The following is a 17,616-nucleotide window of genomic DNA, read 5'->3' on the forward strand; positions in this document are numbered from 1 at the left end:
AACTTGCATTTAAGGGGTAAGAAGGAGTTATGATTTATCTAGTTGAATTTTTAGCCCTTTTTAACAGTTTACACGCTCGAATAATCGCGTCGTTTGCTTCTAACCTGCGAGTTATGTATTTTTCCAATTTTTGATGGGGTTGATAAGGGGTTGACATCTTCAGACTGCTTTCACTATCCAGGGGATGTCTTGACGAGTCTAAAGGTGTGCGGATTTTGCAAATCCGATGTTTAGAAATCGAGATTTGGTGAAAATGTCAATTTCGTTTGAAGGCTGTCGAAATAAAAATTGTGCATCAACTAAATTTCGGGTTCTAAGAGTCACAAATACAAAAACTTCATGCCGTACGACTCGTCTTCACGTCCCATAGTGTACCAAAATGGTTTTAGGGTATTAAACAATAAGTTCTGTTGCACAGTGAAATGCAAACAAAATAATAGCAAAATTTCCTTTTTTAGAGGTGCACAAAGGGCGTTGAAGGGTAAATATTTAGGGGTGGTCTATACTAGTCTGGTGGTGTTTGGTTTGTTAAAATTTGACCACAAGAAGGTGAGATTTGGGCGTTTAAACATTTTTAAACCCCCTTAAAACCCATTTTTCGTTGTTTTTATTTTTCATTAAAAAATATTAAAACACTCCAGATTTTGGCTGTTCCAGACTATTTTTATGTGCTCTGCAAAATGGCAGTGGAGATGCCTTGGTTTAGAAATTGGCTCCGTGATAACCAAAAGAAGGAGAGCGAATAATATATAAAGTGCATCGTCGGTTTAAGGCCGAACAAAAAGTGTTCAACGCGCAGGAAGGCAAAAAAGCGAGTGTTTCACTAGCCACTAAAAGTTCAGTCTGCTTTCGCCAAGTTTTGCCAACACACGCGTCGAACCAAAATAATCTCTAAATCCTCTTGTCTATATAGAAAAGCTTTCAACGCGTCATATTTAAAATCGGAAGGATTATCCGAGCCATTTGCTTTTCCAGCAGCAGCAGCAGCGGCAGCGGCAGAGTCCGAATACTCTCGGGAGCTGTTGGATTTTCGCATTTAAACGTCGTGCACCTGTTTATCGCTTAAAATGTGGCTTTCAGCCGCCGCCGCCACCGCCACCGCCGCAAAGGAGCTTTTTCAGTCTGCGGGTTCATTAGACGCCGGTGTCAACGCAGCCGAACGCTCCTATATAAAAATACAATTTGTCCCGCGAATGGTTGTCACCGCGCGACACGCAGCGTTGGATCTTGTTTCAATTTTTGGCACGTTCTCACTCCGTCAGCGAGCAAATGCGCGGCGCGGTTTCGATGAATATAAATTAATTGCAAATGGCCTGTTGGGCATCTCTCCTTTACCGCAGATCCAGACGAAAAATAAATGCTCACATTATTGGCAACGCGGCTGCGTGACAGCCGGATTAAAATTCAGCCGATGTCCGACGTATTTAGCAAGGTAAACTGCCGGCTCGGGTAAGTGGACGGCGCGTGTGTCCACTTGCACGGCACACCGCAGACACCAGATAATTAAGTAATTTTCACATATTGCTTCGTTTTATTTGCTGTTTGCTAAGTTCGCGTCTCCTTTCATTTAAACTTTGTCTCGTGAGCCAATTGTAAATTTTAATAAATCACCTTGGTTAGCTAGAACAATATTTCCCTTTTAACATAAAGGAGCATTAAAAAAAACAACCCCAACATAATTTCTGTTGGTGTCAGCAGGGTTGCTGGTCGCTGGTGGCACTGCTCGTCGTCGCACTGATTCTTATCCAGGGAGTCGAGGGCGCCAAGGAGAAGAGGAAGAGGCCCAAGAAGAATACCTTCATCGTCAACTCGGCACCCATCAACTTCTCGGCGCCCGTATCCGAGGCGCCTCCGCTCTACAGCACCACCACGTACGCACCCGTGTCGGCCGCCACCCCCTCGGTCACCCCACCGACGACCGCCTTCGTGCCCCAGAGTATGCTGCCCCAACCGACTAATTGGATGTGAGTACAAAAACCATGCACTTTCTGGGGGGTCGATTGGGCTCTCCGATAAATGCTGGGATTGAAATATTAAATGGCCCGGAAAATGGTGGAATTTTTTTTTGTAAAAAAATCCCATCCAGCTGCCGAGTTTTTACTGCGCAGCCCCGACCTTTGCCGGAGAACCTGTTGATCCGCAGATTTTTGACCGCCCACACACCACATTTGAGCATCAAAAGCTAATTCATTATAATCAAGACCGCGTTAAAAAGAAATAAAGACGGCATCGGCATTTATTTTCAGAGCTTTTTGCGTTGATGGTCAAAACCTGTCCCTGCTTTCTGTTGCCACACGGGACACGTCGTCTCCTTATTCTGGGATTAAAAAGAATGAAATAGCGCTGCTCATTAATTCCCGCAGATAAACAAGTGCCCTTTTTGCTTTGTCGAAACACACACACGCGCGAGCGCGCAGCTATATAATATATAATCCTTCGACTCGCTAGGAAGCGCTGATTAAATTTTAATTTGGCCGCCAAATTAATTTAAATTGCAAAACAAGGCAGTTCTATTCGTGCCGCTTGTTACAGTTTCAACACCCGCAGATTAAATCACGGGCCACAAATATTTTTTATGCACACGATCGCAGCAGCGAGGAATGCGCGTCTAGGCATTATTCTTTATTTGTCGGTGAGTGGGTGTGACATTCAAAAGCCTGTATTGTTCTCAGCGGGGCCGTGGATATTAGTTGCACGATTTTTTTTATTACTTACTGTGATATAATTTGCTTTTTACGATTCGAGAAAAACAAAGGAGTCGTAAACATTGAGATCTACAAGCTCTTTGGACAAAAATTAAAAGTTGCACTTTTATTTTAAAAATATAGATAGGGCTATTTTGCTTCATTTGATAGTTTCGTTTGTATACTTTTTGCCACGTGAGAATCAAGCGGTGAGCACGATTTAATTCACAAATTTAGGGAATTTTCTAAATTAGACTTATCGAAATCAGGGGAAAAATCTTTTAATTATTTCTCGAGAAATTTGGTTTGATCTGAAATTCGACTGTTCCTCGGTCCTGATTTCGCAAACATATAGTCAACAATGCAAAATGTTCTTAGTTGTTGGCCTGTAAACTGTAAAGCTCTCCTTTAATTTATTTACTTCGTTTTTTGTTTGTGTTTGGACGTTTGATTGGCAACCAAATGAATGAACACGTGGAATTTTGTCCAATTGTTTTGGATCAGGATTGAATTCCACCAGCCGTTGTTTTCAAATGCCCCACAGCGTGCTAGAACCGAAATAGTAATATCGTGATTATTGATGTAGTACGCCGGGCTAATGTCTCACACGCCGCGCGGAGAGAGTTACACAAGAGAAAGAAAAGGTGTCTGTATTTACAGATCAGATAAGCTGCTGGCTCGGCCCAGAGGTCACGCAGATTGCGAATTTAACACCTCTTCTTCTCTCCTCCGCGGCTGATATTCATGCAGGCTAATTAGCGTAATCGCAAGTCAAACGGTCGATTAGTCATCAAATCATTGTTGGGAGCGCGTGTGTCTCCCTGCCCAGTACACTCAGAGCGGACGAGATACCAAAATTTATTATGGGCGTCATCGGAGATTTGTTTTCCATTTTATTTTTATTTATTCAGTGGGAGCCACATATGGTGGGGCCGAACAAAGGATTCCGAGCTCGCCGGCTTGTTAGCCGGGTTTAGGTCTAAATTAACTTGAGTCTGCCGCAAGGATACATCATCTCTCTTTTCCGACAAAAAGCCACGTTCTCGATGCGCGTGATTTTTTCAATCAGACGCGAAAACGCTGACTCGGCTACTTGATGTGTATCAGCCGCCGGTCTATTGAATTTTGGCGCGCACCTGAGCCAGAGAGCACGCTTATCGCGATTTCTGCATTTTGCTCAGCCTCTAATATGGAGCATTCGTGACGAACAAGAGATATCATGAATACCAACAGATTACAACTAAAAACTCTTCAGATGTTTGTAAATTGTTTAAAGACCGTCTTTGACGAAGTTTCTGAGCACACCAATCGATTCTTGAGGGTCGAATTAGGTAACATGGATATTTTTTCCGTCCAAAAAGTCCAGCGTGACGTACGAACTTTTTCCCCACCAAAACAATTTGAATGCGAGAAGTGCGCATGCGTGAGAGCTGGTTTGAGCACTTGCAGAGAGACTGCCTGTACGAATGACTTCTTCGTCAGATACAGTCAGCTCTGACGCATGCGCACTTCTCGCATTCCTATTGTTTTGGCGGGAAAAAAGTTCGCACGTCGCGCTGGACTATTTGGTCGGAAAAATATCCACTCTACCTTATTCGACCCTCAAGAATCGACTGGTGTGCTTAGAAACGTCGTCAAAAGACGGTCTTTAAAACTGTTGTTTAAGTCGGATGCAACTTCTATTCATTGAGAGCAGCCGGTAATTATTCAGAGGCAGTTCAGAGGTTGCTACGGAGAGAATCAATTAAGGCGAAAATTAAGGTCACCGCTGGCGGCCGCATTAGTTGCGCCTGACTTTAAACGTCAATGTCTTACTGCTGTTCACTGATTATTAATATTAAATACGTCCAACGGCAGTCGAGTATTATGATATAGACGAAGCAGCTTCGTTTCTCTTGGGGAAAAAAATCAATTGAAACTGTAACGACACAAAATTCCCAATGTGTATCAAATCGAAAAGTTTCACGAAAGGATTAAATTAAAAACGCTGAACTGATTTCCAAACCGGCATATAGATACTTGAGATCGAGATGGAAACAATTTGCAGAGGGGCGGCGAACGTGAAAAGACTTTTTGACGGTCCAATTCACGCCTGTTGTGGAAGTCGGGAGTTGGCTGCTTTCAAAAGTAAGGCTAGGTAAATTAGCTGTAACATGGATTTAATTAAGTGTTGACACCGCGAATATTGCCTGCCCCTTTTCAAAAGAGCATGCAGCAGTCGTGAGGAATAAATTTGGCAGTGCCGCCTTTCACTCGAAAAAGAATGAAAATTAAATCTGCTGGCAGCGTGGCTGCGCTGCGGCGGCGGCAGCGGCGGCGTGCCCCAAGGTTTCTTTCTATACGCGATTGTCGCTCAAAGTGTAAATGCGTCCGTTTCCAAGTCAAAAGTCACTCAATCAACCGGTCGCAGCAGCAAAATAAAAAGTTAGAGGTGTCGGCGTGCGTTTTTGATCGAACTTTCCACCGCGTCGACAAAGAGTTTTGCGTCTCGAAGGCCGCCGCGCACGGATTTGCTTGCGAAACGCCGCTCTTTTCATTTGAATGATGAGGCACGTTTATTGCTAATAATGTTATTAATTGCGACGCGCGCAGATAAAGAAAGCGAGATTTATTGTTTTCGAGCGGCCGTGATTTATCGGCTTGCAGCTTTTCGACTGTGTATTTACTTCCAAAAACAAGATAAATTGCCTTTGTGCAATTGACGTCGGAATGCTGACGCTGAAAGAAAGGCGCGCATTGGAATTGAATTATTCCTCGGTTAAAATTCTAATTAGTCAGTTCATAAATTAGGTGAGGAGCGAACGGAATCCTCTCAAGTTTACAAGCCTGTTTATTTTCAAATATTTTCGTACTCAGCGCAAATTATGCATGGTTCGGAGGAAGCTGTTGAAAAATGTAGCCCGCAGTCCTTATTCCACATAAATTTCCTTTCCGCTTGATCTGGTAGTCAAACCGAATTAACGAAAATAACGTATCTCAAGACGCATTGCCTAATTCGAATCCCAGCACTTTCGTCTAAAAGGCCGTTGTGTTCATGTCAAAGTTTCCAACAAGGACAACTATAAACGATGTTATCACATTTTGCCATCGCTGATCTCTGTCAAGACGAAGCAGAGAAGAAAATTTTGTTTTATTGTGTTTTGTGCAGGTGGAACACTTCACCATAGAAAATTCTTAGAAACCATTAGACCAGCTAAATTATTTCACCTGGAAATGTATGATAAGGTTTACTATATACACAGAGCTGATTTTTTTTTAAATTCATTTTATTTCAACTAAAACCTCAGCTCGGAGATTTCATGCTATTCCGCGCATAAATTCTCATTTGTCAACAAGCTGAAATTCGATCCAAGGGCATAAATTGCGCAGCAGCTAATTATCGGCGTACATAAAATAAAGCGAGCTGATCCCTTTGAAGCGGCACCGATCGCCATTTAATTGATTTATTGCTCGCACGACGTGAGCGCGGCTGATGTGAATATGGCAAAAGCATTAAAGCACACACACCAAAAGATCGTGAAGCGCGAGAAATATGCAAATCGGCGAGCTGAGCTTCCATTTTTATAGGTCGTAAAAGCGGCGAGCCTGGATTTTTTGATAGAGGTGTCTTTCTCACTTTAATAACTTGTTGCGCCCGAGAAATGTAGATTGGCTCTGGCCTGAAAGGAGGAGAGCAAGGAAAATTTGCATGTGTTTGTGTTCGTAGATAAAATATGCGCTGCACTCTCGCGATTTCTTTGCCTAATAATACGCGCGCGGTGAGAGTTTTATCGGCATCGCTGCGCGGCCAGACCACCCAAAGACACAATCGAATGAGCTAATCGCATTGTTTCGAGCTGCACCGGGCATCAATCATGCATTCGAATGTATCAACTACCGAAACAATTGGCCCCGCTAATTGCAAGAATCGTGGATAATGAGATCGGTGCGCGCGCGCTCCGTTCGAAACGATCACCATGCTCATTGTCAGTCGGTAATGTAGCAGCGCCACAATTTCGGCCAAGACTTTCTAAACCAATTTGCCTTAGCAGTGAACTGCAGACCCCTACGAAATTTCATTATTTCGCTCTCTACATTTTACTAAAGAGCAACCAATATATTATTAATTTAAAGTGGAGTCTCACAGGCAGGGTGAACAATTAAGGACATTTTGCATTGTTGAATATGGCAAGTAGTTCATTTGTGAAATTTACCAACAGTTTATTTTTCAAATCCGGGCCAAGGAACCGTGAAATTTTTTATTTTGCCAATTTTTTCGCTTGATTTTGAACCCTTTAGTTGCAATCTATCCAACGGTGTGCGAATTTTGAGGTACAATTTCGTAAATTGCAAAAAATATCGTGGATTTACAGTAGGGAGACAGTGCTTGATTTTACTTTTGAGCTGATATTCTCAATAATTTTAAACAGCGATCCAGAAGTCCTAATTTTTAGATAGAATTTCAAGAAAAGTAAAAAAGGATTCTCAATATTTTGGATTGTAGCTATTTAATCTGAATATATGTTCAGACTCTGCATCGCTAGAATTATGTGCTTGAGGTTGTTATTGGTTTACATTTTTTTTTTTAAAGCGATTCATTTCCACTACAGCTTCTACGCACACCGAATAAGAAAGCAGCATTCTCACAGTCATTATATACGCACCGTGGTAGTGCTTGTTGTGTTTTTTAACAGCGTTTTACTTGTACAGGACATTATCTACTCGACAGAGAGTTAATAAATAATTGCCTAGCCGCGACTCGCAGGCAAGCCGCGGGCTGCGCCGGGCAAAAAGTGGAGCAATTATAAAAAGAGGCGATAAAATGAAATGTCACGCTAGAAATTCAAGTGGATTGAGTTTCCCGAGAGCGATAATATTTATTGTCAAGTGCGTGCGAGCTAATTTCTCAACGCAGAACATCGCATCTGAGGCCGCAGCGCAGTTGGCAATCATAACCCACATTCCAGCCTGGGAATTAATCAAATATTTCTGGATTAACAGCCTTTTAATGCCGCGCATGATGCAATGTATGCCATTTTTTTAAAAATCAAAGCCAGCGGTGTTACACATTTTCGCGCATACACAGAGCAGGTCCCTAAATCAAAAGGTATAAATTACGTCTGGCCGCTGGAGCAAAATAACAAAACCACAGAAGCCATTGCAATGCCGTGTGGCCATAAATTATCCGGCAGCGTGAACTGGCTCTATCGCGCACAATGGGGATAATATCAAGAGGTGTTAAAATTTATATCAACACGGCTGACGTCACCCGTTCGCTCCTCTTTTTCGATCCGACGACTGACTTTCACTGAACAATCGACGTGGATTCTAAAAGCATCACACACACATACGGCCGATTGCACTTGTTGAATAATAAAAAGAAATGGCCACCACGCGCATAATGTAATAAAGCACTTCAAAGAGGCCGAATTCTGTGGGAAACGCCGGGATTCTTATAAATTACCGTGGCGAGGACCTTGATTTCACGACGACGATGATGATGATGCTGACGGACCCCTTCGGAGGAAACTTTCTTGGCGCGTATAATCGAGAAATAATGAGACCACAAAATAGCTCTGGAAAGAGCAGGAAAATGTGAAAAACCGTGCGGTGGCCAATGAGAAATAAATTGCCTCTCTGTCGTCCGACCAACAGGTGCATCAAGTGGAATGCGGTTCTCTGCTCGCGGTGACAATTAATGACAATTGAGGGAGCCGCTTATTTACTGGAAGCGTTTCAAAAGGGGCGACGTTGAAATTGGAACTTCGGTGGTGACGCTGTGCTTTTTTATTTTCAGACCAGTGCGTTCGCTCCGGTTTCAAAGCCGCGTCCTTTATGTCGATTAAAAGCAAAGTGTATCCCAGGTGGAAAAATCCTTCATCACACCTATCAGCATTGAAAAGCGGATCTCGCAGGACACTGCATTCGAGAATTATTTGATTGATGTGTGATCTACAAACTGTTGTTGATGATGGAGCGAATTTCACGGCAATTTTTACAAAACAGGGATGCATTGAACTGGGATGAGAAACACAATTGTTAAGGTTTGACTGCTGTCCAGAAGCAACAAACATTGAATTACTGAATCACAGAGCAGGTGCTCTATCAGGTAGTAAATATTATTGACTCTTCTGCGTAGTTGACTTCAAAAAGTCGTCCCTGTTGTCCTCTTCCTCATACAATATATATTGATTTACAGATTTCCAAAAACTATTAATAAAAATGTATTTTTGTATTTTTAAAGTGGATCGATACAGGGTGACAGTTGAAAGAATATCATATTTATTGGAAAAAACATTACAAGTCCGGCCAATTCAAGACGAATTGACGGCTGGTGCTCATTCAGCTGCTGCATCGCAGCAGCTATTTGAAGTTGAACAGTAAACAATTTGTTCTATTCAAAAATGGACCTTGCTACAGTAAAAATTCAAAATTTTCAAACTATCTCCAAAATTTACAACACTTGATCACATTCTTTTGACAGATTTCGATTCCTCTCGTCGAGATCTGTCCAACAACCTTTTAGGGAAACTCTTTATTGTGAAGTAGGATAGGATTTCAAGTAAGGAGACAGTATCCTCACCATTTGAAAAGCATTTGCAACATTTTTTCTAAAAAAATGTACAGTCAATTTTGGCTTCAACTGAATCCTAAGGGATGAGTAGTTCATGTATTGGCAACAAGCATTTCCCAGGATTTTGCACCATCCTCTTTAAAGCACAAGCTTTTATTTTGAGTTTGATATTTATTAACGAACTAAAATTGCTCCACAGTAAGCCTCAATCTGAGCACAGCAGCAAAGCGAACGTGAATTTGATATATAGACCTTATACGCGTAAGACACACAATTTTGCATTTGTTCCGCTGCCAATCAAACAAGCTTCGACAGCACAAATTACAAGCCGATCGCTTACAAAGAGAGGAAATATGAGATCATAAATGTTCAACTCCCCACATTATGGCGTCGTGTGCAGCAGCTTTGCATAAGGCACACACACACACACACTAAACATGATTTTGCGGCTCAAAAGACGCCGTGTGCGAGAGACCGGTACCGGTTTCTCAAAGACAGCAGTCATTTGCATGCAAGCAGAGGTAATTATTTAAATTACTCAACGGATAAAAAACGATTTATTGGTTCTTTATGCACAAGCAGCGCTGGAAATGAGCAATAAAACGGTGTTGAAGCAAATAAAATCAATTAAATCAGCTCATCATTGGCAGCTAAGTGCACAATAAATAATTCACTTCAAGTGCAGCTGCAAGATGCGCACAGAAGTTGAAACATCATTCTTGAACTGATACAATAGCTCATGGAGATAATGAGACTTTCACAAATATTGCCGCAAACTCTTGAAAAGCAGATTCAGTAGCGACATTTCGAAAAGACAAATTGAAAAGATTCTATGTTTGCCATTCAATATATATAAAAGCTAATTAACAATCAACTCTCGCATTCTCTGACTGCAATGGCGCTCACATGCAATACATAGAAATTGAATGATGAGTTTTGTTAATTTTCATTGCCCAAAATCGATGGTGTTTTTTAATTGGTGAAAGAACCAATTTCCAATGGTCGGCTCACAATGTTGAGGCATTCTCAGGAGTGTCAAAGCAATGGGAGATATTTGAGCATATCAGAGACATGGCAATAGGTAAATCGTTTAATAACTTGAAATGCTGACGTAGCCCAAGGGGCTGGTAGGAGGCGCCACTTGCTAGCTTTCGCACCTTTCTAGTGGCTTTAGGGACCAATTTCTGGCTTTTCAAGAAAATTCCTCTGTGCAGGGAGGCAAAAAGATGGCCCAAGCTCCTCTGCGGCCACTCAGACCCAAATATCGTGTGTGCACCACACAGTACACAGACTTATTAAGCTGAACCTCAATTTAAATTAATTTCGACATATTACCTCATAACACTTTGGGGTCTGCCCACGATGCAGATGCAACCTTCAAATTTCCAGTTTTTTTATTGTTATTTCATACTGCGAAACTTCGCGCGGGGCGGCCTTGCAGTTTTACATGTCGAAGGGCCGTTTCCAGAGAAGAAAAGCGATCCTCCGCTCGGTGCACAAAGGTATCCGTAATTACGTCGGTGGCCGTTCACGGCCGCGCGTAATAAACACTATAGCCGAAACGACCTGGGCGCACTACACACGGCGAAAAGAAAGAATCTGGAGCCGCCGTGCGCGTATGTTCCCAAGGATTTATTTGGCGCAACAGCATTATTATGAATTGTGTGAAAGGTGGCCACCTGTGGAGCACAAGCGGCTTGGCCAATTCGAGAGTGCATGCACCTGTGGTGTACTTTTGCACATTAGCCAGATGAATGAATTTCGCCGTGGGCCAATTCGCTTCTAGAAACGAACGCTGCTGCTCGTCGGCAACAATAATTGGCAGGAATTTTATTACTAACACACATTCGTGCAGCAATTTGGCCGACACAATCGGTCTCAGATTCTCTGGCGCTGCTTGATTTTTTATTCCCTCCTCATGATGTGTGTGCTTGCTTTCTTTCTCTGCTTTGTGTCTGCCTGCGCGAATGAGAGGGATGTGCTAAACAGGTGTCTTGAACACGGAATACGAATAGAATCAGCACTCCCAGTTGGCAAAACTACAGTTTTCAAATTGAATTAGTTATTTAAGCTTTATTAGGGGAAGTTCGGTTAGGATTAGTAATGGAATTAAGACACCGCGTCCGAAAACCACCGAGCGGATGACATAGGGCCCGAGTGGCTGCAGAGGAGCTTGAGCCCAATTTGGCCGTCTTTTCGCCTCCCTTCACCGAGGTCTTTTCATTGAAACACAAGAAATTTGTCCCTAAAGCCGCTTGAAAGGTGTGTAAACCAGCTAGTGGCGCCTGCTGCCAGCCCGTTGAGCTACTTAAGCATTTCGATTCACTAAATAAACCATCTTTGTCATCTCTGACATCTCCAAAATTCTCAAATATCCCCTATTGATTTATTGACACCACGAAGAATGCCTTAATGGACTTAGGAATAATTTATTTATTTTATTGGTTTCTCTTACCCTGAAGTTTAAAGATGAAATTAATTCGTGCCAGGAAAACTCCACAGTTTCGCACAGCCCTCATCTGTTCTACGTAATATGGTGTGCCGCCTGCAGAAGAAAAAAGCTTGTGCGTGCTCATTTCGCTGCATGGGCAATGTTGAGCATGAGTCAGGAGGTTGCATGTACTTTTTTCGCTCTGCCTTGGTCGGAGTAATTTGCGAGTAATAATGGCAGTTGGAGAGATCAGCAGCAAATCGTGTGTATTCAGGCTGCGGCTTCTGCTGCAGTAGCTCTGTTCAACATATTGGTCGTGAACCCGCGCGCTTTTCTCTTCCTGGAGCGCACGAGGCAGCTGGAGCTGGGGAAGTGTTGGGAAAATTGATGGGCAGCCGCAAGATATATCCATACACGGCGACTTTTGTTTGTTTGTTTTGTTTGCATGTGAACAATGCATGCTGGAATGGTTTCCTCTCAAATCAAGATAAATCGCAATACGCACCTTTGTTTCTTTTTTAACTGCGCTGAGCAGGGTTTGATCGACCAAGGGGTTAGTAGTAAAAATCATGGTCCTTTGTGTGTAAATTTTGGCAAAAATCTATAAAGTCTGAAAATTGAGAAACTAGGTGGATAAAAGCAGCTTTCTCAAATGCAAAACGTGTCCGCAATAATAATTGCAAAATTGACTCAACAAGTAGTGCGACTAATTGATGTGATCTGCGCAAAGAGCCTGACAAATCTATTAAGCGGCGAGAGACGCAGAAGGACGAGCCACCACAGCTTTCCTCGACCGGCGGCACAATCTGCGATCGCTCGCATTCTAATTTAATTACAGGTGTGCCATTTCAGAGATCTGCATTTTGATGTTGCCCGCAACGACGCGGCGACCGAGCCAGAGAGAGAGAGAGAGAGAGAAGAAACTGGCTCACTCGCATCCAGCAAAGCACAATATCAAACCGCTGCCATAAATATTAATGTTGATTACACGTTGTATCATATGCACACACTCGCTCACAAATCCCGAGAGAGCTCCTTTTCTTCGTCCTGCCGAGCTTTATCTCGGGCTATAATTTATCCGCGGACGGCATATTTTTCGAATACATTACAGCGGCAGAAATCAAACAATTAATACAATGGGGCTTGAATAAACAATGCGAATTTGCACAAGCACAGACAGAGTGTGCGTGTATGCGCGCGCGGTGCTTTACGCGCTCTTCGTTAAATATTTCCTGTGAGCGCACAAAAGGTGGGCAGCGGCGTGACCTTTTTGGCTGGCCCGACCTCTGGATGACGACAAATTACCAGGTGCCGCCACCGCCGCCGCTTTCCCAACTTCTATTTTACACAAGAAGTCGCGCTGGAGTGAAATAAAAACTCGCAATTTATGGTCAGTTCAAGCGGCAGACTCGTATTTCTCACTGCTTGGTCACAAAAGTGACGGGCACAAATTTTTCGGTCTTTACCTCAACGAAAATATTGATGTTAAAATTCGTGCATTCCAGTCCTAATTCAAATGCGCCAATTTCAGAAATCTGGCACAAGAAAACAAATTAAAAAATACCTCTTGCAACCAATCCTGCACGAACGAGGCACGGCAATACGGAGTTGCAATGTACTGTTGCTTTCGTTCCCCTGATTGTGAGAGGAGCAATTGATGCACACACACAAAGAGTAATGAATGCACTCAATAATGGAGACAATTATGTCCTATGCGTGTTTTGTATGTGCAATGGTCCGCCTTTTATGGTGTTCGACACGCAATGGAATTACCCTCCGCGCCAAGCAAACTGCTTTATTGGCCGCTTGGCTGGAATCCTCATTGTGTGTGCAACAACGATTTACAACACTCACTCGCCATCACGGTCCATTCAGTTTTATTTCGATTTCCTCGCATATCTGATTTGAAAATCGCTGCTGCTGCTGCTGCTGCTGCTGCAAGTGCCTCCGTTTGAAAGGGAGTATTTCCATATTTGAGAATTCAATGGTGAAAGCAATAACACGTTTTACTGTCATTTGTCACGTGTATTTGCGATATTTGCTTCGATTTTTCTTCGAGGAGAATTTCTAATGCTGAGCACGCCCCGAGCACAATCGATTTCATTCTCAATTATGGCTGAAATACATCAATCAACACGGCTGACGGAATGACAAAAACGGGAATACTAAGTATTTGTTTTGGTTAAAATTTAATTATACACCCAGAACTTGTCTTGGTGCGACGTAAACATCTACATTTGTGGACGTAAGGCATTCATTAACGTGGACATCAGATTCCTTCGCTATATAATTAAATTAAATAGCTTCATTAGTCTGTTATTTTTCTGTCGTTGATTGCTCTCAAGATGAAAATAAGGGCAGAATCGTGAATGCTTTTTGAATACACAATCATTTGTTTTCAACGAACCTTTCAGCGCGATCCGACATGTCCTCCCACGAATTGCTCGAGTCGTGCCAATCGCGTCGTTTTCAACAATCGAGAGAAATCCTTTCAAATTTTCATCAATCTTCATTGCAAACATCAAAGACAAACGGCCAGTCCCCGTTTCCTTGTGCAATCATTAATTAAAAAGCAATAACTGCGCGACCGTCAAGCTCCGGGTTGAAATCGAAGAGAAAGAAATGAAATATCGAAAGTATTATCCACGCTCTATCCGATGTCCTCATGCGCTTTGATGGAGTATCACTTTTTCAGTCAGCCAGAGAGGTAAATTAACTGTCTCACGTTCGAGTCGTGCGATTGGAAATGCAGCGTCATGCACGACAAAAATACCCAGCGTGGTGAAGAGCCACGGAATCAGACGTAATTAATTGATTTGTGTTTGCGCGAAAGATTCCCTGACGGCTTTTGAACTAATGAAAATTTATCTCCTCCTATTAGTTGTTCCAGACAGAAATAATTATAACTTCCTGATTTTGAATTATTTTTTCCTTTTATAAAATTATGGTGAGAAGCTCTTTATTTTTTGCCTCCGGATAATTTGCGTATATTCTCAAGAACTTATTTGGCAACAAGGATGGATTTCCAACATATATTTTTATGTTTCTCCAAATTTGACAAGAGGGACAAGAGCATAAATTACGTTTGAGTGATGCTTCTTTAAATTTCCCTTTTGATCAGTTAAGCTTTATGATCGCCTCGGAATTTGGCATGTTTTGCTCAGTTTTGACACATTTCTATTTTAAAGCAATAAATCCGCGCATTATACGAGACACGTCGGCCGAATCGCAACTAGTTGTGTATAAATTTCAAGCGGCAACATTCAAACACTTTCTTCTTTCGCACAAAAGTCGACATGTTGTCACATTTTGCATGAGCGATGATGCTCCTCTCGCCTCTCTCGCATTCGCCGCTTCTTATTTACGAGCAATAATTACTCAATAATTAGAAAATGCCTGCCCAGAAAATGCGGTCGTCGTAAAGAAGCGTTTTTACTGTCAAATCGACTGGCTAAAGGTGAGGGAAGGTGAAGGTTGCGGCACAGTTTGATAGCCAGGGTTGAGAGTGCCGTCTGAAAGCAGAGAGGAGCACCTCACCTGCACCTGCACTGGTCCTCTTAACACACCCAGCGCAATTTACAAGTCGTAAATTCAAGTTCGTGAAAGATTGCAGCGTGAAAGGTGAAAGATGATCGCACGGATGAAAACACCATCGTGGACCTCGAACACGACTTCATTCACTCCTATCACACTCTATCATTTTGATTAATCAATTTCGTATGAGACGCGCAAGTTTAGTGGCCTTGGGCACTTACAAAAATTTATTTTCAATTTTTCTAGAGCAGCATTGTTAAGGCGGAGAAATTGCACTCTTTGCCTGTGTCGTTGCGAGTGGAGGGGGGACGAGAGATTGTTCTTTCGCCCACCTGCTCCCCTCCACTGCCCACTTCTTTCTCCTCAGAATTCACGGTTCCCCAATCGCCGCCATGTTTGAACTGCGCTTGAGACAAATTAAAGACATTCAAATTTGAAAGGAACAAATTTTTGTAATTCATAAGTATTGTGTAGACACCACTACTTGAAGTTTAATCCACAATGAGGATGAATTTAAGTTGCATACGTTTGTATTTTAACTAAACAGAGTTTTAATAAATCTAAATTTTTACTGTAGTTGCGAATGACTTCATTCTGCGTCGTAAAATCATTTTTACGCGAACGCCAGCGTTTATAGCAAAGATAAATAGCACAATATGTAAAGTCGCATTCCATTGTAGCAGCGAGACAAATCACAGAGATAAACATCTTCTTGCCACAATTAAAAATGCATTACATATTTATGTGTTGCTGCCCGTATTGCTGTTGAAAGAGACAATTAATATGCAACACGCAAGCATTATTGCTTCGCCTGCCGAGGTGCAGCCGGCAAAACAAACACGGTGACGTGTTGGCTCAGGGAGAGCGGCAAAAATACCAATAATTCATGCCGATGATGCATGTTATTTATTTTGCCGAGTGTCGGGCGCATTTTTCAAAGCAGCATACATATTTGCTGCAATTGCATCTCAACACTCGAGGAGATGATATTGTGTGATATAGCAGTGCTTCCTTATAACAAATAATTCGCTGTCAAAATATTTGGAGACACCCAGAGGATGTTTTCTTACAAGCGTATATACGCGCGCTTGATATATTGTGCGCTTATATGAAGGCCGCATATAAGTATCGGAACATGCCGTTGTCGCTGTGAAAGAGTTTAAAAGACGCCAGCAACTAGTGATTTATGGTAAGCTCTTACTACAATAAACAGTAATTGAAATTTCAGACGAGGTGAACAAGCGGGTGTTTTATACAATTCCAGACCTAACGAAAGATTATTAAAAGAAAAATGAATTGCCTCACACGAAGAGAAATTGTTTAAACTTCAAAAATTATATTTGTCAATATTTAAGGGGAAAATGATCGCGGTATTTATACATATTAATAACTATCAAAGCAAAGAATTTTTTTGAAAAAATCCTTTTGCTATCTAAAAATGAGGAAAAAGCTATTTTTTATAAATCATTTGCACGCAAAGCAAGCATTGTCTCCCTACTGTAAAATCACGATTTTTTCACAATTCAGGCAATTTTTCACACATCATTGGATATATCGCGACGAAAGGAATGGAAAACAAGTGAAAAATTATTTCATTATTCAAGAAGTTAATCAAAATTTGAAATTGAACCATTCCTTGGTCCTGATTGCAGAGAAAAACAGTTGCTAAATTTAACAAACTAAAAGCTCAATTGACTACTTGCTATAGTAAACAGCGCAAAATGCTCTTCATTGTTGGCGTGTGAAGCTCTACTTGAACCTGAGTTGTCGAATAGCAAAAGACGTACAGTTATACGCTAAAAAGCTGCAAAGGAGATTAAGTACAGTAACTAATTTATCAAGTAGTGTGCTAAACATGCTCAGAATTTGCAATGCTGCCAAGCGGAAATAATGCGATTTATTCTAAATCGCGCGCGGCTCATCTTTTCTCACCTGGCTGCGCAACGGTTACTGCCGCTTATTATACCATTAATATTAATAAATACGGCGGAACCTTTCTCGAACAATAAGCGCGTCGATAGTGATAAACGCGGCGAAGGCCTTTCTTTCCCTTGATGAATTCTCTTGCCGGTGGGCCGAAATATTTTATATTATATTATTTTAAGTTTGCTCTCGCGCGCCGAGAGCGCGTTTTATTTATGGTATCGCGGAGAGCGGATTGTAGCTTATCGTCGGCGGCGATCGCTGCCTGAAATTCCGCATCAACCAACATCTTACATACAAACTGTGCACCAAAGCAAATGTGTATATATGTACGTATTCTATTCACATGTTCGTGCAATGAGCGCTCTCGCGTGTGATTTATTCGCAGATTTATTGATACCTTATAGTTTATTGTGTGTGTGTGTGCCTTTGGAACCGGGATAAATTATTATTATTGTGTTGCCGCGCGCGCAAGAGAAAATTATTTATTC

General features: G+C 42.0%; 1 protein-coding gene across 3 annotated transcripts in view; it reads left to right on the forward strand.

Annotated features, from left to right (window-relative positions):
* Positions 1 to 17,616, forward strand: part of LOC135940192 (protein Wnt-5a-like) — a 128,715-nt gene that overhangs the window by 93,397 nt on the left and 17,702 nt on the right. For 2 of the 3 annotated variants that reach the window (XM_065484988.1, XM_065484987.1), the window contains exon 2: positions 1,699 to 1,964. In XM_065484988.1, the coding sequence (XP_065341060.1) occupies positions 1,699 to 1,964 (266 nt within the window). Of the gene's footprint in view, positions 1 to 1,695; positions 1,965 to 17,616 lie in introns of all 3 variants that reach the window. The other variant, XM_065484986.1, reaches the window with a different exon arrangement.

This window comes from Cloeon dipterum, chromosome 3 (genome assembly GCF_949628265.1).
Source record: "Cloeon dipterum chromosome 3, ieCloDipt1.1, whole genome shotgun sequence".
Classification (NCBI taxonomy): domain Eukaryota; kingdom Metazoa; phylum Arthropoda; class Insecta; order Ephemeroptera; family Baetidae; genus Cloeon; species Cloeon dipterum.